This window comes from Mastigoproctus giganteus, chromosome 11 (assembly GCF_048544385.1).
Source record: "Mastigoproctus giganteus isolate SK-2022 chromosome 11, ASM4854438v1, whole genome shotgun sequence".
Classification (NCBI taxonomy): Eukaryota; Metazoa; Arthropoda; class Arachnida; order Uropygi; family Thelyphonidae; genus Mastigoproctus; species Mastigoproctus giganteus.
In genome coordinates this window covers 104,527,485-104,548,788 of record NC_143585.1, presented here as the reverse complement: position 1 = coordinate 104,548,788, position 21,304 = coordinate 104,527,485, and the positions used below count along the sequence as shown (strand labels likewise).

General features: G+C 35.5%; 1 protein-coding gene across 1 annotated transcript in view; it reads left to right on the top strand.

Annotated features, from left to right (window-relative positions):
• Positions 1 to 21,304, top strand: part of LOC150078320 (uncharacterized) — a 296,643-nt gene that overhangs the window by 210,738 nt on the left and 64,601 nt on the right. The window contains exon 12 of the mRNA XM_090384528.1: positions 6,823 to 7,007. Coding sequence (XP_090240654.1) covers positions 6,823 to 7,007 — 185 coding nt within the window. The remainder of the gene's footprint in view (positions 1 to 6,822; positions 7,008 to 21,304) is intronic.

The following is a 21,304-nucleotide window of genomic DNA, read 5'->3' as shown; positions in this document are numbered from 1 at the left end:
TATGTCACACCAAACTGACTCGACACTGCACTGTTCGGCGATGTCGACTGGCTTCACTTCCTTGGATTTTATGTGTTTCTTAACTAATAGCATAACCCCTCCTCCCTTCCTATCCTGTCTATCCTGTCTGTAGACATTGTACTCCCCAAATTCCAGTTCTGCTTTCCTTATATCTGTGTGACACCACGTCTCTGATATCCCAACAATATCTGCCTTTGATGGTTTGAGCAATACCTCAAATTCATCAAATTTATTTACCAAACTCCTAGCATTGGTGTACACGCAAGTATACATGCACCTGTTCTTTTTCTTATCTACCCTAACACAACCCATTTTACTTGTACCGCAATGACTCCCAGCAGTCTCTGAAATATCCTACATCTTGTTTTCCAGGCTTCTGCTCATTCCAATAGAAGCAGTGCAAGAATCACTTTCACCTCTGCCAGTGGCTACTGTTAATCTATTAGTCCTTGCATCCCCCCCCCAAGCTAGCAGTTTTCCGACCCACCTATCGCTGTCTCGATAGCATCAGCAAATATTCTTGCACCCTTTCTATTTAAATGTATCCCATCCCTGTAGAAGCAGTTCCTTGGATCCCCCCTTTGTGAGTTGGGGATACATTTGCACTTCTCCAGTCCACGGTGACATCCCCTGAATTCAAGGATGCTCTCATAAGTATGGTTAAGGGTTTGCTTACTTCCTTTACTGCTTCCTTTAATATAATTGGATATATCCCATCCACCCTAAGAGCCTTTTTTACATTTATCTTCAACAATTTCTTTTACACTTTCCTTCAACAATTACTCCTATGCTTTCCATCAACAATTTCTCTTCCACTTTCCTCCTGGTTATCACAATCTTTTAGCTCCCTGTTACTATTTAATTCTTTTCTGGCATTCCCATCCCTAAAAAATTCCTTATGTGATAATTCCTCATGATGCAAAATGGCTGTTCAGTTTGTCAGCAGCCTGAGTAGGTTTATCAACAGTTAAATCATACATGATTTAGTAGATCAAAGTAGATCAATGTGATTCATACCCCTCCTTGTTGTATTTATATAATTAAAGATGTCTGTGCTGTTTAGCTTTGCATTCTTTTCCAGCAACTTTTTGTAATCTACCTTAGCTTGCTTAATCTGCTCTGTGAACTTGATTGCATACTAGTTTATATCTGCTATAGGCTTCTGTATTACCTGATGATCTATATGCATCCCACAAATTCTTCTTCAGTGCAATACCTCTGACATTCATTTAGGTCTAAGCCTTGAAGAATATCACTTAATCAGTATAAAAAGCCTAATAGCTTCTACGATTATATCCCTGAATGCTTCCCTCTTAGAATTTGCTGTTGGCGATCTTATCAATTGATCCCACTGCATAGAATTTAAAAGCTCTTTGAGACTACTGTGATATGAAAGCAAGTCCCTTCTCTTTGCCCATGATAGTAGTTAGATCTTTAAGTAAATCCCACATCAATAAATTGTGATCACTGCCACCTACTGGGTCTTTTATCTGCAAATTCCTAATGCATGAAGGGTCACTGCTGATAATCAGATCAAGAGTATTACTTTTTCTCGTTGCCTCCTAACATAATAGTGTAGGAAGTGGTCATCCAATAAATCAAATTTCTTAATGTGTGAGTGACCAACAAATGAGTTCCAGTCAATATTTGAAAAACTAAAATCCTCATTATAAGACATTCTGATTTACTAGCCTTCCATCTCATTTTGTTTTCCCAGTACTCACATCACACCAGATTGACTCCTTACGCATTATTTCTGTTTAATTTTTATCACTTGTTGGCATCTGATACACACACACAAAGGGATTTGCTATAAACAGTTCCAAATGTATACTGCAGTCAATGTAAACATTAAGTTCTTCATTCAAAGGCAAACTGTCTGCAGCAGTTCTTCCCCAAGTCACCATCAGAAGTAATACCTTATGGAGTCATTCTCATTTTGCTGAATATGGTGTCTAACCAGTTATGACCAAAATTTTTAAATGTTCTCAGTACTGATTATCGTAATTTTGAAATACTGTTCAGAACTCTAGTATAGAACAATTGATAATATAAGATATAATATGATTTACAATAAGAAAATATAACTTATAATTTACAAGATAATTTACAAGATATAATTTACAAGAAAATATAACTTATTTATAGCAAATTTTGTATACTTTTTATAATTCTACAAAAATTGACAAGAAAATGCTTATACTGTGATGTCAGTAGGCTAAAATAATAACTTTGTAGCAACATGAAAAGTGTTCATTAGATAATAAACACTTTTCTGCATTAGTAATTTTAAGATATTGTAATTTTAAGTTGATTCAAAGAGTAAACTTATAAGTTTAAAATGATATTCATATTATTTTAAATTGAATAACATCACCAGGAAGGGATGATCTATTATTCAATTAAAAATGATATTAGTAATTTTAAGTTAACTTATTGATTGCAATGTCATTACTACAGTGAGCATCAAGTCCAAGTCTTTCATTGTCACTGCAGAGAACAGCAAATATAACACAGAGAAGTGTTTGTCTAGTTATTTCAATGGCTGTTGAAAATTCCCTACTCCTTTAGTTTTCAAGAACCAAATAATGATGAACTACTTTTCAAATTGAAAAATAAACACACCTATAGTGATCAGAATGATAGAAACTAACTCACCTTGCTGAAGCGCTGCAAAATTGACAAACTTAATTCATCCTCTATTAATCATAGTTGACCTTTTTCTAAGGCCAGAACAGTTATACAGGTATGATGTGGTCTGTTTGGAAGTCTCTGGCAGGTAACACACTAAAGTAGGTGTTTCAGGAGTGATGCTATGAAAAAAGGTGTTTATTTAATGTGGGTTGTCCACACTTTGGAAGGAATGGGGTCCTCACGAATATTCTTCCCATTGTGTGTGTGGGGGGAGAGGTGAAGAGGAATATTGCATTTCAAAGCATTTTTTGTATAATGTCATTAAAGTATCGGTTATATAATTTATAGCTTAACTGTTTAAATTATAAAGCAATAATAGATTCTTTGGTAATTATGAAATTGTTAAATGCGGAGAGAGGCTGTTTTGGCTATTTGATAACTCTAGTTGCAAAATCAACCCAGCTTTTGGGGTCAATATTTCTGAGTTGATCGTGGAGGGATTTTCTGTATATCTTTTTATTGGAAGAATCTTCATTAGCTGGGTAGTTACCAATGAAAACAGATTTTTGAGTACTGAATCTGGTGAAGGTATAGTCACTTGTCATAGTCATTAACTCATAAAGCATCAATTTAGATAAACTTTCGACAAAAATATATTTAATTTAATCATCATGTTCTTGATGTCAAATATTAGCATTCTAGTTGTTAATTTTTACAGTTTGAATTCGGATGGTGTTGGGAAGTTGAAGTTGCCAGCAAATGGTAATAGGTCATGTGGATTTGAATATACAGGAACTTCCCGACTTACATAAGTGTTGCGTTCCGCGGAACGCTACGTAAGTTGGGGAATTTCCTCCATGCTTGTTCAGCACTCGCACCTGTACTCGCTGAATTGATTGAATCAACAAAAAAGAAATGTTTGACGAACATGTAAATAGAATTATTTATTGTATTTATTCAATTTTTTATCTCATGCGCAGGAAAAATTACAAAAAGCGTGCAATTTTAAAAAATTTCAAAATTATAAAATTACAAAAAAAAAAAGGAGACAGGCATAACATCAGTAAGTTTTACCTCTCGAGCATCGTTGCCAGAATCAATGTGTAAGCTGGTAAGTATGCCACTGCGGAGGTTGAGGGCTGTGGAGATTTAGAAGGGGTCGGCTGCTCAACCTTACGAAAGAACATATTAATGTATGACTGCACGATAGCTTTTTTCTTTTCATCGTAGATTTCTTTCTAGCACGCAAGCATATCATTCACCCCTCTGTTAACTTTTAAGAATCGTTCGCTGTCAGGATCTATCTTCTCAAACCTCGCCATTGCAATTTCACGAAATGCCATCTCTCTCTGGTGATGAAGCATTTCGGCTGCTCATTTGGTTCATCTTGGGCTTCGTTGGCATTTTATTCTTTCACTATTGCTGCCTACAAGTCAATATGTTATTCATTAGATAATTCCTTCTCTTCTTCCTCTATTAACTCCTCCACATCTTTGGCATCAACCTCAAATGAAGTAGCTCTGCAACCTTTACAATCTTATTTGTAACCTCTTCATATGATTCATATTTTTCAAATCCTTTTTAGCCTTTTACGTGCTGCGGGCATATTTTCTTCCATGCACCATTTAAACAACTTTTAGTAATTTAAACAACTTTTAGTAATTTCCGCTCAGGCCTTACTAATAATGGAGCGGTAAATATTGTAAGATTTCCAAAAGTCTCTCAACATGATTTTTCTCATCGTCTACTGCAGACAATGCCTGAGCAAATGTTGTGCGTAAATAGTATGCTTTTAAATTCGAAATAACACCCTGATCCATTGGTTGGATGAGTAAATACTGATGGGATTCTGCCTCTTGCTCAGAATAATCACTTGAGAGGGCATAAATTCAAATTGAGGAAAGACAGATGTAGGATACATGTGCAGAAATTTGCCTTTAGCCAGTGGGTAGTTGGTTGGTGGAACAGACTTCCATCCCTTGTTGTGGAAATTGATAGCCTAAATAAATTTAAGGCTCAGCTGGACAGGTATTTCGAACGAATAGAGGGGTGAAGTGGAAGTTTTTTTTTTTTTTTGGCTGATGCTGCATAAGCTTGCTTTCTTGCATCATATGCCTCTACTAATGCTAAAAGTCATGTTTGGCGGTAGAAATATGACTCTCAAGTTTGAATTGAAATCATCTAGATGCGTAGGATGTCCAAGAACATTATCTAATAAAACAAAATCTTAAAAGGAACGTCATTGTCTTTACAATATTTTTCAACCTTGGGAATGAAGCAGCATTTAAACCAATCCTCAAAGAGAAATATTGTTATCCATACTCTCTGGTTTGATTGGAAATGCACGGGTAGAGTGGCTTTATTAATGCCCTTAAATGCACGAGGATTTCCAGAATGGTACACAAGCAGTGGTTTTAATCCATAATCTTCCTCTGCATTAGCCCCAAGCAAGAGCGTGGCCCTATCTTTTGATGCCTTGAAACCTGGCATTGTATTTTCCTCTTTGGCAATGTATGTTCGATATGGTTTTTTTTCCAATACAGAGCAGTCTCATCAATGTTAAAAATTTGCTGCATTGAATAGCTGCCTTCATCAATAATTTTTTCCAACACATCACAAAATTTCTCTGTAGCTGAAGAATCGGCACTGGCGACTTCACCACATACTTTAACGTTGTGGAAACCAGTGCAATGCTTGAACCTATTAAGCCACTTGTTGCTTACCACGAACTTGGGTTGGGGTTCACCATACTTATCCTTAATATCTTTATAAATACTTGTTGCTTTTGCTTGAATGGTCATTAGACTCAGGGGCACTCACTTCTGAATCTGATTTTCCATCCATATTATTAACAGCTGTTCCATCTTCGATATAGCAACTGAATGCTGTTTTGTGATCACTGCTGATCTTAAGTGCATTGATCCTTTGACTTGTTCTTTTATACGTGCACTGTCCTTTAAAATAGTATTCACTGTTCAAGCAGTGAGACCTAATTCACTTGCAATAGATGACAAACTTTGTCCTGCTTCGTACTTCTTAATTAATCATCTTCATTTCTAAATGAAGTTTGTTTTGTTTCCTGGCACTACCACCACTTACACTTTCCATTGTTCGCTTACCCTTCATCATTGTAATATGTAAATAGGAATGAAGAGAAGTTTCTGAAAATTTGTTTTTTATATGATTGAAGATTTCAGTGAAGGGGAACACATTTCACCATAATAGCATAAAAACCTACACAATTGCAGTTATCGGTATTATCGCTAATTCAATAAGATTGAGTTTACTACCCGTTTATAATTAGATACACTAACAGAAAAGCCCAATAAATCGGAAAGTTCAAATTGTTTTTATTGTTTTTTTGTCGTGACCTCCAAAAACGTGCTTTAGAAAAATATCACAAAGGCGTTCAAAATTAATTCTTATAATGGAACATATGATAATGATGAAAGGGTAGTGCAATTTCCATTATAAATATGACCTTTTAGAGAGATAAATAGCTTAGTAATACAGCAAAATTTTCAACTTCCAAGGACTTCGAACGAATTACAAAAAAAAAAAATAATAATGAAAACAGTGTTATTGGGTTCACATTACGATATTTTCATGATATCTCCATTTATTCCTACAGGATGCAGAATACGTTTCCACGAATTTTTTAAGTTTGCACCGGCCAGCAAAAACTTATGTAAAGTCAAATTTCCGTAAGTCGGGGAGTTTCTGTACAATCGTTCATTTTGTCAGTCCAAGTACAGCTAGCTTTTTTGGGCAGAAAGGGAAGCAAATTCCAATTTAAGTGTTTGGTCATAAGGAGGAGGTAAACTCCAAAGTTTAAGTTTTGGTCATAAGATGGTCATTTATACAAGGTGGATATTAAAATTGTGCGATGGGCAGTGTATTTTGGTTTTGACAAGTAATAAACTCCATTCTTTATTTAATGTATATGCATCCTTGAACATGAAAAAATAAATGAAGATATAAATAAATAAATCCATATAATATAGATTTCTTTATTTAATATATGCATTGAGACATGCAGTGAGAAGCACATGAATATCTTTGTGAACACAAATTATTATCTAATAAATATTTATATTTACCATACATATTCCTTTAAATTACTTAAATCTAAAATTAAGAATTTTCTTATTTTATTTTTAAATATAGGAAAAAACTGCAGTACAGAAAGAAAAGCATTTACACAAAGAATTGGAAAATGAAAGAAGTCTAGTAAGGATGCTACATGACCAAATTGATCAACATCAAAAAGAGATGGAACTCCTTACAACAGAAATGGAACTAAAGATGAATGAAGTAGTTTGTGTAAGGAATGAAGCTACTCAGCAGATCAAGTAATATTAATTTTGATTTAAAAATCATTAGTAGAATTTTCTACAATAAGAAAAAACTATTTTGTTAGCAATAAAGATGTATTTTTTCAATTTTTTCAAAGGAGTTAGTTTCAAATTAGAGATAAAAATAAGAAACCAGAGATAAAACAGCAAAAGTAAATTTTTTCACATGAAAATTATATGTAGTACAGTCAAGAAGTCCCCTGACTGTCTACACTATAATGTAGTCAATAAAAGTCAGGGACATTTGCTGTATCAAATTACAAGTTTCAACCTGTATATGCATGTATGTAGAATTTCGTTAATCATTAAGTACATATTTCATTGCTATGTGTACTGAAGTGCACACAGCAGTGATATTTATTTCATAAATATATATATATATTTATGAAATAAATATATATATATATATATTTATGAAATAAATATATATATATTTATATATATATATATATATATATATATATATATATATATATATATATATATATATTTATGAAACCCCCAAACACAAAGAGCATTAGAAACTACAGAAGTTAATATTGAATCTAGGAAAGTTTATTGCTAGCAATTGATCCCCAGGGGCTCACATCTGGTGAGTATGGGTTTGGCACACCCAGGGTCCTGAGCTGGATATCATTCTTCTCTTTCTTAGTGATTCCCTTGTCTCTCTCTCTCTTTTAGGGTAACTTGGGAATTTTTTTTTTTTTTTTTTTTTGGCTGGTGCAGCATAAGCCTCAGGCTTCCTTGCATCATGTAGCTAATAATAATAATTTACAGCCGCGTCAGTTTATCGCATTTTACAGTCTAGAAGCAATGAGATGTGTTTGGTCAAATTATAAAAAGTTATTTTTTATTTAAGTTTCTGCCTTAAGCTATGATTAGCATATTTTTGGAATTCTATGAACTATGAGGGAATAGTACGGAAATAAAAAAAAAAAACACATGTATGGAAATATGTAATTTAATAGGTAGATTATGTATTTTAATAGTTACATGTATCACAAAAATAGCAAAAAATCCATTATTTCAACAATATAACAATTGGTTAATTTTAAACTAAACTAATTATAATATTAGGTATGTCATAGTACACTGCAAAAATTCAAAATGAATGTTTATGCAATCTTCAGAATCAGTCATGTTGGGATATTTAATTACTAAGAAACTCTAATATTTACAACACAGTATGTACATTGTTAATAAGAAATATTATGTACTATACCTCTTAGATAATCAACAATATCACCCCATTCATCGTATGCACTAATAAGCCTTTTAATTCATTCATCACAATTGCTATACTTCTTTTTTTTGTTGTTGCCCGGACCACTTCCATTTAAATATTGTTCAATGCGCATTTCGTTAATACTTTGTTCTTTTTTAATGCAATCGATAAATTTCCAAATGTTGGGATGATAAATGTTGGGAGGACTTGTTCCTCATCTCCTCTATGCCATCCTTCAAGAACAAGCTGACGTATGTTCCACATTTCATGGGAATACTTTGGTGGTCGACGAAGATGTCGTCTGGTTGGACGTCCAATCCATGTATCCTCAAAATAATCAACAACTTCTTGCGATTCTGGAGGAAAAACATCATTTTCACACAGATGTTCAAAAAACGACCATCACAATTGGAGTGGGCACAAATGCAATTGCTGCCAAAATTTGCATATTTAAAGCAAAATTAGCATCAGTTTCATAACGTTGTTTCAATCCATTATTCTGAATGGAACGAATAATACATTGTGAAAAGTGGAAAAAACAACACTGTTGCATAGCGTCAGGAAAAACTCTTCTGCAAGCATTCATCATCGCCATCTCAAAATCTATAGTTGTTGATTACGGGGACATAGCCGGTTCCAATACTTTCAGCTGCTGTAGTAGAGATACATACGTTTCCTCAGACTTGTTAGGCAATAATGCATAAACTAATGGAAGCGATATTTTGTCCTTGAATCCATGTATCGTATACAGCTGATAAAAAAGTAAGGGAACAGTTTTGAAAGTCCCATCGGCATAACAGTGTTCACTTTGCGCTAACAACTGTGAATTTCTTTTCATACTGAAAATTAACATACGATTGTCCTCTGGTCCAGAATCAAATTGTAGGAACAATTCTCCATTGCATGATGTTTTATATTCTTCTGTAAAAACTATGTCTCCACGATGCGTTGGAAGAACTGGGTCATCAAAATTTCGATTTCTTATATTTCGGATCGTTTGTTCCATTGTATCTACACTTGGAAGCTTAGGGGCTGCTGCTTGGCTACAGATTCTTGAAACATTTGAAATAATACTATGAGGCATATTATTTGTTTCTGCATAAGTTTGAATGGTATCAAGAAGTTGTGCTGCCTCAACTCCTGCTGTGTCTCCACAATGATTGTGCTCCTTCCATGTTTTAACAATGGTGTTATCTACCGTAGTAACTCGAGCGGCACATTGGGTTTTTCGGTAATTTTGACACTTCCAATGAATTTTTGTTTCATTTTGCCTGTCTTTATAAAACGAATGTCCACTAAAGCACAATTTCAGTTTTCCTTTTTCTGATTTCAAAAATTCCACCGACACATGATGCGTTCACAAACTCAAAATGATGAAAAATAAACTCAAAATAAGAAAATGTTGTGATTGTAAGAGATTATAAATAAGTACCTCCCTAATCGGCATGCCCTACCCCCACTGCCCTAAAACATGCTACTTAAGTTAAAAATAAATTTATATAAATTATATGTATTGCCTGGCGATATTTGTAGGTTATAAATTGTTTATACGATAAACTGATGCGGCGGTAAACTGCTAGCGATTAATTGCTGGCGGTGAATTGCGGGCTATAAACTTTCCTAGACTTAGTCTAGGAAAGTTTATTGCCGAACGTTTAAAAAAATTTAAGTTTATGAACAATTTATAGCCTACAAATGATCGGTAGCATATTTTATTGCCAGGCAATACATATAATTTATATAAATTTATTGGTCATTTTAAATTGAAAATAAGGCTTTTCTATAGGTGTTATTTAAGAATTAAGTGCAGTTAAAAATGGAAGTTATATGATAGGTACACATTTCCTAGAAATACATACCATTGCAGGTGCTTTAATTTAATTGCCTGTTATTTTCCAAAATTGGAATTAGGTAGGTACCTACTTAATTCCTTTAACTTAAGTAGCATGTTTTAGAGGTGTGGGGGTAGGGCATGCCTATTAGAGAGGTACTTATATATTTATAATCTCTTACAATCACAACATTTTCTAATTTTGAGTTTATTTTTCATCCTTTTGAGTTTGTGAACGCATCATGTCGGTGGAATTTTTGAAATCAGAAAAAGGAAAACCAAAATTGTGCTTTAGTGGACATTTGTTTTATAAAGACAGGCAAAATGAAACAAAAATTCATTGGAAGTGTCAAAATTACCGAAAAACCTAATGTGCCGCTCGAGTTGCTACAGTAATAACACCATCGTTAAAACATGGAAGGAGCACAATCATTGTGGAGACACAGCAGGAGTTGAGGCAGCACAACTTCTTGATACCATTCGAACTTATGCAGAAACAAAAAATAATACGCCTCATAGTATTATTTCAAATGTTTCGAGAATCTGTAGCCAAGCAGCAGCCCCTAAGCTTCCAAGTGTAGATACAATGAAACAAACAATCCGAAATATAAGAAATTTAAATTTTGATGGCCCAGTTCTTCCAACGCATCGTAGAGACATAGCTTTTACAGAAGAATATAAAACATCATACAATGGAGAATTGTTTCTACAATTTGATTCTGGACCCGAGGACAATCGTATGTTAATTTTCAGTATGAAAAGAAATTTGCAGTTGTTTGCGCAAAGTGAACACTGGTATGCCGATGGGACTTTCAGAACTGTTCCCTTACTTTTTTATCAGCTGTATACGATACATGGATTCAAGGATAAAATATCGCTTCCATTAGTTTATGCATTATTTCCTAACAAGTCTGAGGAAACGTATGTATCTCTACTACAGCAGCTGAAAGTATTGGAACCGGCTATGTCCCCGCAATCAATCAACTATAGATTTTGAGACGGCGATGATGAATGCTTGCAGAAGAGTGTTTTTCTTGATGCTTCGCAACGGGGTTGTTTTTCCACTTTTCACAATGTATTTTTCATTCCATTCAGAATAATGGATTGAAATGTTATAAAACTGATGCTAATTTTGCTTTAAATATGCGAATTTTGGCAGCAATTGCATTTGTGCCCACTCCAATTGTGATGGTCGTTTTTGAACATTTTTGTGAAAATGGTGTTTTTCCTCCAGAATCGCAAGAAGTTGTTGATTATTTTGAGGATACATGGATTGGACGCCCAACAAGACAACACATTCATCGACTACCAAAGTATTCCCATGAAATGTGGAACGTACGCCAGGTTGTTCTTGAAGGATTACCAAGAAAAAATAATTCTGTTGAAGGATGGCATAGAGGATTTGAGGAACAAGTCACTGCTTATCATTCCAACATTTGGAAATTTATCGATTGGATTAAAAAAGAACAAAGTATTAACGAAATGCGCATTGAACAATATTTAAGTGGAAGTGATTCGGGCAACAAAAAAAAAAAAAGAAATATCGCGATTGTGATGAATCAATTAAAAGGCTCGTTAGTGCATATGATGAACGGGGTGATATTGTTGATTATCTAAGAGGTATAGTGCATAATATTTCTTATTAATAATTTACATGTTGTAAATATTACAGCTTCTTAGTAATTAAATATCCCAACGTGACTGTTTCTGAAGATTGCATAAACATTCATTTTGAATTTTTGCAGTGTACTATGACATACCTAATGTTATAATTAGTTTAATTGTTTAATTAGTTTAATGTTTAATTAGTTTAGTTTAAAATTAACCAATTGTTATATTGTTGAAATAATGGATTTTTTACTATTTTTGTGATACATGTAACTATTAAAATACATAATCTACCTATTAAATTACATATTTCCATACATGTGTTTTTTTTATTTCCATACTATTCCCTCATAGTTCATATTCCAAATTTCCAAAATTATGAGAATTCCAAAAATATGCTAATCATAGCTTAAGGCAGAAACTTAAAAATAAAAAATAACTTTTTATGATTTGACCAAACACATCTCATTGCTTCTAGATGATAAAATGTGATAAACTGACACGGCGGTAAATTGCTGGCGGTAAATTGTTTATGCGATAAACTGACGCGGTGGTAAATTGCTGGCGATCAATTGCTGATGGTAAATTTTCCGGACCTCGTTAATACTATGAGTGGGCTCAAGGTTAAGAAGACAGAAGAAGATACTTGTTGATATTAGACTTGAATTTCTACAGATTGTAATTTTCAGGAAATACACATGAATGAAGGTTGTTCCAAAAAACAGGAGTTGAGAGATAAATGAAGAAGAAAAGTTGGTTTTGTGATTTTCAAGTTGAACGGTAAATGATTGTTGACTGGTTTGGCACATGTCCAGACTGGTCTGGAAGAGACAGGAGGGAATTATAGAAGCAAATTCAGAAGGACAGATTGAAGAGATGTTGTGTTGTAAGAGATGGGTCATTAATTAACCGAACTGCCCTCTTTTGCATGAAGTGTAGAAGCCTTAAAGAGGTTTTTGGGGGACCACCTCACATGTGGTAACAATATTTCATGCTAGAGAAGATTTTTGAGATTTGTACAGAATGAGTAGTTTAGAAGAAAAGTAATGCTGAGAGAAAAAGAGAAAACCCAATTTTTTAGATGCAGAAGAAGCAATATTTGTGGCATGCTTATGTCAAGAGAGATTAGCAGTCAGGGTAATCCGTAATGGAGATATGTGACCTTATCTAGAAATCTAAGTGGCATAGGAGCAGTAGACTTTAAATAACTAAGTTATCTTTTGCATATATATGCAATGCAATGCATATAATATATAATATAATATAAATTAAATATTTAATAATTATTTATTTGACTTTTATTTTATAACAAAATTTATTTCATGATAATTTGTATATATTTGAAAAAATGTAAAATTTGGGACATCATTCAAACATTAAATTTTGCTAATGCTTTGGGAAACCTGCATTGTTGAAACACTTGAAATTATGCATCATGTTTGTGGAGTTCTCCATCTCATATTACTATTTTATCAAATAGCAACTGTGCAGGAAAAACCAACTGCTCACAAGTCCAAAAATTGAAATAAGCCAAAATTGTGATTTAGTGGACATTTGTTTTATAAAGACAGGCAAAATGAAACAAAAATTCATTGGAAGTGTCAAAATTACCGAAAAACCTAATGTGCTGCTCGAGTTGCTACAGTAATAACACCATCGTTAAAACATGGAAGGAGCACAATCATTGTGGAGACACAGCAGAAGTTGAGGCAGCACAACTTATTGATACCATTCGAAATACCATTTAGGCTCACTAAAAAAAGTTTTAAAACTTGCAGAAGTTTTAAAACTTTTCACATGGTAGGCATCAATTTTTCTAATGATTTTTACACATTCAAGTCAATAAACTCAGCATACTACAGTGCCTTGGATACTTACCAATAATCAATGCAACAAGTGGATGATAACTTTTGGCAATTGTAGTAGCTAGAGGCCACCATCATGATCAGAGATGAGAATAGTAGACAATAAAATATTGGAAATTGATGCACAACAATGCATCCTCATACTGCTGCTTTCCTGTGCAACAAGAGCTCACTAAACACAAAACTGTTATATTACTACCCATTCCTTTTTTTGATTTCTCATCAGATTATTTTTTCTTTTCCCAAAAATGAAGCATTAGCATTAGTAGAGGCATTTGATGCAAGAAAGCAAGCTTATGCAGCATCAGCCAAAAAAAAAAAAATAAATAAATAAAAAATAACCACTTCCACTTCACCCCTCTGTTCGTTTGAAATACCTGTCCAGCTGAGCCTTAAACTTATTTAGGCCATCAACTTCCACGACAAGGGATGGAAGTCTGTTCCACCAACCAACCACCCGCTGGCTAAAGGCAAATTTCCGCACGTCTATCCTACATCTGTCTTTCCTCAATTTGAATTTATGCCCTCTCAGGTGATTATTCTGAGCAAGAGGAAGTATCCCATCAGCATTGAACATGCTCAAACCATTCAAGGCTTTATACACCTCTGTCAGATCACCTCGCTGGTGCCTAGTCTCCAGACATTGTAATTTGCAAAACTTAAGCCTTTCTTCGTAAGATCACCCCTTTGTTCCATTCACTAATCTTGTTGCCCTTCTCTGTACTCGTTCCAGCAGCTCTACATCCTTCTTCAAATGAGGCCTCCAGGCCTGTATACAGTACTCTAGGTGGGGCCTGACCATTGCCTTATACAAGGGAATAATCACCTCCTTATCTCTGCTAGAAAAATTCCTATATATCATTGACAATACACCATGAGCTACTCTTGCAGCCCATCTGCACTGCTCAGAGAACTTCATATTTGCCTGCACAACCATCCCCAGGTCCCTTTCATTCTCTACCACTGTCAGTGTAGTACCACAGAGTTGATACGTTGCTCTGGAGTTGCTGTTTCCCATATGTAGTACTTTACATTTGTCAATGTTAAACTTCATTTGCCACCTCTCAGCCCATCTGCTCAACCTTTCCAGATCCTGTTGCAGCAGCATAGTGTCAGTAGTGTCCTTGACAACCCTGCCAACCTTCTTATCGTCTGCAAACTGAGGACATTAAACTTGATATACCATCATCAATATCATTTATAAATACAGAAAACAATAATGGACCCAATACTGAATCCTGAGGGACTCCACTAATAACATTAGTTCACGATGAGCAGTGTCCATTGATTACCACTCTCTCTCTTCTCCCCCTCAACCACCCCTTTATCCATAGCAGCAATTTGCCTCCAATGCCACACTGCTCCAATCTGTGCAGCAGTCTTCCATGTGCAACAGTATCAAAAGCCTTTCTAAGATCCAAGCATATAATATCAAAGTTATTCTTTGCATCCAGTTCTTTTGTGACTGCATGATAGTATCCAATCAAATTGGTCAGGCAAGACTTCCCCTTAACAAAACCATGCTGTGTCCGAGCTATAACTAAAGTCTTGTGTAGATAATCCTGCAGTGCTTCTTTAACCAGTGCCTCCATTAATTTTCCGGGAACAGAAGTTAAACTCACATATCTATAATTACTTGTGTCAGCCTTTGATCCTCCTTTGTGAATTGGGGTCACATTTGCACATCTCCAGTCCATGGGTACCTCCCCTGAGTCCAAGGAAGCTCTCATAATTATGGCTAAGGGTTTGCTTACTTCCTTTGCTGCCTCCTTTAATATAACTGGAGAGATCCCATCCACTCCAGGTGCCTTTCTTGTGTTTATCTTCAACAATTTCTCCTCCACTTTACTCTCAGTTATTACAAGATTCTCTAGCTTACTGCCAGAGTTGAATACACCTCTGGCTTTCCCCTCGCTGAATAACTCCTCATGTGTGAATGTTGATGCAAAATATTCATTTAGTTTGTTAGCCACCTGAGCAGGATCATCAACAGTTGACCCATCGATATCAAGCGGACCAATCTGATTCATCCCCTTCCTTCTAGAGTTTACATAAGTAAAGAACTCTTTGCTTTTTTTCTTTGCATCCCTAGCCAAAGATTTCTTGTAATCTGCCTTCGCCTGCCTAACCTCCTTTGTAATTTGGTTACAGATCAACTTGTATCTATCATAGGCTTCTGTGTCATGTGTTAATTTGTATGTATCCCATGCATTTTTCTTCTCTGCCATATGTCTCATTAGTTCATCTGACATCCATTTAGGCCTAAACCTGGAACAATATTTCTTAATTGGTATGTAAAGCCTAGTAGCTTCCAAGATAAGTTCTTTGAATGCTTCCCATTTTGAATTTGCTGTTGGTAACATCATCACTTGGTCCCACTGTATAGAATTTAAATACCGTCTCAGTCCACCGCAGTCGCCTTTACGAAAGCAATAACCCTTCCCTTTACCCCTAATGGTAGTTACCTCTTTGAGTAAATCCCACTTCAGCACACTGTGATCACTGCTACCTAGTGGTTCATTTATCTGCAGATTCTTAATGCATGAAGAATCACTACTGATAATCAAATCAAGAGTATTACTCCCTCTAGTTGCCTCCCGAACATGCTGATGTAGAAAACAATCATCCAATAAATCCACAAAAGCCTTGCTAGTGTGTGAGTGACCAGCCCCCAAATTCCAGTCAATATCTGGGAAATTAAAATCCGCCATTATAAGACTCTCTGATTTACTGGCCCACTCTATTTCCCTGTACAGTTTCTTATTATACTCATCAGAGTCATTAGGCCTATAGCAAACTCCTACTCTCAATTTTGATCTTCCAATGCTTAATGTCACACCAAACTGACTCGACACTGCACTGTCCAGCGATGTCAACTGGTTTCACTTCCTTGGATTTTATGTATTTCTTAACTAATAGCATAACAACTCCTCTCTTCCTATCCTCTCTATCCTTTCTGTAGACATTGTACTCCCCAAATTCCAGTTCTGCATTCCTTATATCTGTGTGACACCACATCTCTGAAATCCCAACAATATCTGCCTTTGATGTTTTGAGCAATACCTCAGATTCATCAAATTTATTTACCAAACTCCTAGCATTGGTGTACACGCAAGTATACATGCACCTGTTCTTTTTCTTAGCTACCCTAACACAACCCATGTGTTTACTTGTACCCCAATGATTCCCAGCAATCTCTGAAATATCCTGCATCTTATTTTCCAGGCTGCTGCTCATTCCAACAGAAGCAGTGCAAGAATCACTTTCACCTCTGCCAGTGGCTACTGTTAATCTATTAGTCCTTGTATCCCCCCAATCTGGCAGTTTTCCAACCTAACACTGCCTCAATAGCATCAGCAAACATTCTTGCACCCTTTCTATTTAAGTGTATCCCATCCATGTAGAAGCAGTCTCTCCTGTTAACAAGTACAGACCAGGCTGAAAAAAATTCTACCCCTTGAGCCTTGCACAATCTTTCCATGGCCGAATTGATCGTCAGGGCTCTCATCATATACTCCCTCCTGTCGTGTCTGGGCAAAATTGTAGACACTTTCTAATTCAACCCTAATTCACGGCTTTTTTTCAACAGTGACATTTATGAAGCCATAACTTTGCAGAAAACAATAGATTATTAATGCAACTCAATATGCTCTCTGTGATATCCAGGCAGAACAGTTCCAAAACTAATACCAGAAATTATACCAATAAAAAGTGGCAAAAGTATTGATGAAGAACAGTACTTTGAGAGTGGCTGTGTGAAGGTTCAGTTGTGTTCAGTATGGAGTTTCAAGACATTTTCGCTGTGCCATAGTATTATTTGCATATTATTATGGCTCAAATATGTAATTTTTTATGTAGATAATTATGCAAAAATTTTCATGAAATGTAATATTGGACCCTATGTATATTTTTTTTAAATAGCTACTTTCAATCCAGCATTATTACTTGCATCTGGAATATGCATGATATATAAATAAAGATAAGCTTGGTAAAATTTACCTATATTCTTAAGACAAGTTTAATTTGTAGAAAGATAAAAGGCATGGGTCACGTATTAACAGTATTCTGAGATCAAAGCCCTCTATTGGCCTTCCTACAAATTAAGTCTTGCTGTTAAATTTTAATTAGAATGGCATAATATTTTCAAAATTAAGTACATTAAGACTGATCAATATAAGAAAAAATAGTAGTACAGTTAATTGTTTTTTCATTCTGATAACTAATGAAAAAAAAAAAAAATAAGTACACAGCTCTTATGAAAAATGCTAAAAAATAAATAGCATTACAGTTTTGCTGATTGAAAACTCTAAGCATAGTTTTATTCCCTAGGATATTATAAAAAATCAGTCATATTTTATACATAACTGTTTTAAAACAATAGAATTACATTTGTCCTAGTACACCAATTTTACATTGAATATACAGTATATCACAAATTATAATTTTTAATGATGAAAGAAGTGTAAGTGTTTTTAACTGTTACATCATCATTAATGTGTTATTGTTATCTCTCTATACATTAAAAAAGTTTTCCTCCTAGTAATATTTATTCGAGCCAATGGGAGAAGAGAGTGGGGCAATTACGTAACTATAAATGCACAGGTAAATAATTACGTTGTTGTCTTAAATTGAAAGACAACTGCCTCAATAACGTTCACCACATGCACGTGTGTCACTCTGTAACACACAACCAGACACGGCATCATTTGATGTTTCATTGTAATGTCAGCTGATGAAGAGACCCATATAGTTTTTATATTTGTAAATAGTTTAGCATTTTGTAAAGAATTTAAATATTTGTATAGTTTGTAAATATTTTAGTCCTGCTCTTTCGGATGCAACAATATTCCTCATGCATTATGGAACTCAAAGCAAAAGGCCTTTTCCTAAGTGGCCTATGTAAACACAGGTAAATAATTACATAGTGATATTTATTCCATCTTGAGAATGCTGCATTGTGGGGTAGCCAATGGAAGAAGAGGGATGCAGGTCAAGCGGTGCAAGTGGGTGGGGAAATTACATCACTACAAATGCACAGCAGATCATAATGGCATAGTGTTTGGGTAAGGCACCACTTGTGGTTTCCCACATCTGCACCATCAGTACTCTTTTGATGAATAGAGAACCTCTGTAAAAGCCAGAAAAGTGTTGTCTGTTGCATGTGTAGTTTAGTGTTGAGTTCTGTTGTTTGTGCTGGCTTCTTGGCTGCTGGGGCCCCTAGTGGGACTTCACGTTTCCTGCCACCACCACTGGGAGGTGGGCTAGGCTGTCCATAGCACTCTGGCTGTTCTTCATCAGGGGAACAGAAGGAAAAAAAATCATGAGTGAGGGAGGTAGCTGAAGGATGGGAATAAAAAGGGGGACCTGTCGAAACAGTGCATTTCGACAGGTGTGTCTTTTAGGTAGAAAAGATTTGACTTACTCTGTCATACCTCTACACGTAGAAAAGTGTGTGCGGTGGTTGGCAAGCAAATTGAGTAGGGGGCAAAGCCCCTATTATTATTTTTTATTTTTTAACTTTTTCTCCTTTATGGGAATTTTTCAACCCCATGATGGGTACTGGTACCAAGTGCATGGGGTGCTTATTTGTGTCCAGTTACTATTATTATTACTGTTGGTTGAGGAATTCTCTGACTGTCTTATAGGTGTTAAAGATCACTGCTTTCTGGAATTCCATGTATGTGTTTTCTGCAAGGCCTATTCCTGCTAGGTTCTTATGGAGGCTCTTCGGCACCATGCTTGTGTTAGACACAGAGATTGGATGGTCATTACCTGTTCCATATTCCACATTTCTTTGACTTCCTGTCTTAGGTCTGTGTACTTCCTGATCTTTTCCTCATCAATTTTTTGGAGGTTGCTGTAGTTGGGCACCACCTACCTATTGATCAGGTAGGTAGGTAGCAATTTTCTTCTTATTGATGAGTGTTATGTCTATTCTGTTGTGTGGGATCATCTTCTCTGTTATTATACTGCAGTTCCAGTATAGTTTGTGAGTCTAGTATGGCCTGGGGTTTATACTTGTAATACGGTACACTTTCTTTAATCAACTGGTATTTTTGTATTAGCTTCTGATATATTATCCTGGAAACTTGATCATGTTTATGAGTGTACTCTATCTGGGTGATAACCCTACATCCCACGGTGATGTGCTGGATTGTTTCTTGGGCCAGGTGGCTTCATCAACATGTATTATCTATCACCTTGGATCATTGGCAATGCATTTCCTGTAGTTCCTGGTGTTGATTACCTGGTCTTGGATGGCAAGCATGAAACCTTCAGTCTCAGAGAAGAGCCTCTTGCTCATGAGCAGGACACTTAAAACCATCTTATATATGTAGTCTTGATGGAGGTCATTGTAGTGTCAGCCATGGGGTGTCTTTTTTGCCCATCTTTCTGTCTTTGTTTCTCCTTCTGTGTGAGTGGGGTCTCTTTGTTCTGGTCGAGCAGTGTGTGTGCTTTGTGTTTTCCTAGAAGTAATCCCTCAGGTATTTAATTGCCTTCTTCTGTTGTTCAGTGTGGTCTGTCAACCCCCTCCCTTCTTTCCAAGCTATGGTCAGGCTCTCGATGGCCAACTTCAGGAGATGTTTGTGGCTCTTGGTCATCACTGTTTTCTCCATTTAGATTTGCTTTTAGCTAGTTTCTGAGTCTCTGATGTTGTGCCTTGATCTCCTTGTATTCTAGATGTTCAGCTTGCATCATCCCTAGGTACTTGTACATCTCTCCCTCTGTTATGACTTTGATCTCATTTCTGGTCACCATCTGGTAGTTTTGGCTGACTAGTTATTCCAGACGCAATATGTTGGTCTTGCATTTTTCTAGTCCAAATTCCATCCTGATGTCTATGCTGAATTCTTCGATGAACTGGAATAGATGTTAGAGTTGCTCCTTGGTTGTTACATAGAGATTGATGTTGTCCATATATGCCAAAGATTGTATGCAGGTTCTTCGTCCCTTCTTTAAGAGTATATCTGAACTTGTTGGTATTAAGCATGGTGGATAGTGAGTTAAGTGCTAGACAGAATTGCAGTGGGCTCAGGGCATCTCCCTGGAAGATTTTTCTCCTTAGGAACGGTTTGGTAGTGATGTTCCTGACCTTGATTATAGACCTCCATTTTGCCATAGTTGCTTCTAGAAAGTTTGTTATTGGTGGGTAGACTTTGTAAATCTTCAGCATTTCTTTCAGCCAGCTATGGGACACAGAGTTGAAGGCTTTGTGGCAGTTGATGTTATTATTATGATTACTAATGTAAAATATCTTTTTCAAATTATATAAGCAAATATTTACACCAAAAAATCAGAAAGAAAGGATCATTTGACTTTTACAAAAAAAAGCATAGAATGCTTATTTCTGTATTAGAATTGGTGACCAAGTTGTGAGCCTGATATTATGTCTGCTGTATGTTAAAATTCTGAGACAATTGGCTAAGGAAGATGAAAGTCCCTTGGATATGGCATACCTGAGGTGAGGCATGGACCCAAAGTGGCCCACACATTCAGATTGATATTGTTGAATATTATTTTAAATATTTTTGAGTATTGACAACATATGTACTAATATTAATACAATTAGTATTAGTATGCAAGGAAGAAAAACTTGTAACAGCAATCACAGCTGAATGTCAGTATTCAATTATTCAATATTCAAATACTGAATATTCTAGATAAGCCTCAGAACTTTTTATTCCAGCAGAGACTGTTTCTTATTGTTCACATAATCACAGTGAATTTGAAAGTACTGATAAAGTTGAAGACATACTAATAAGAC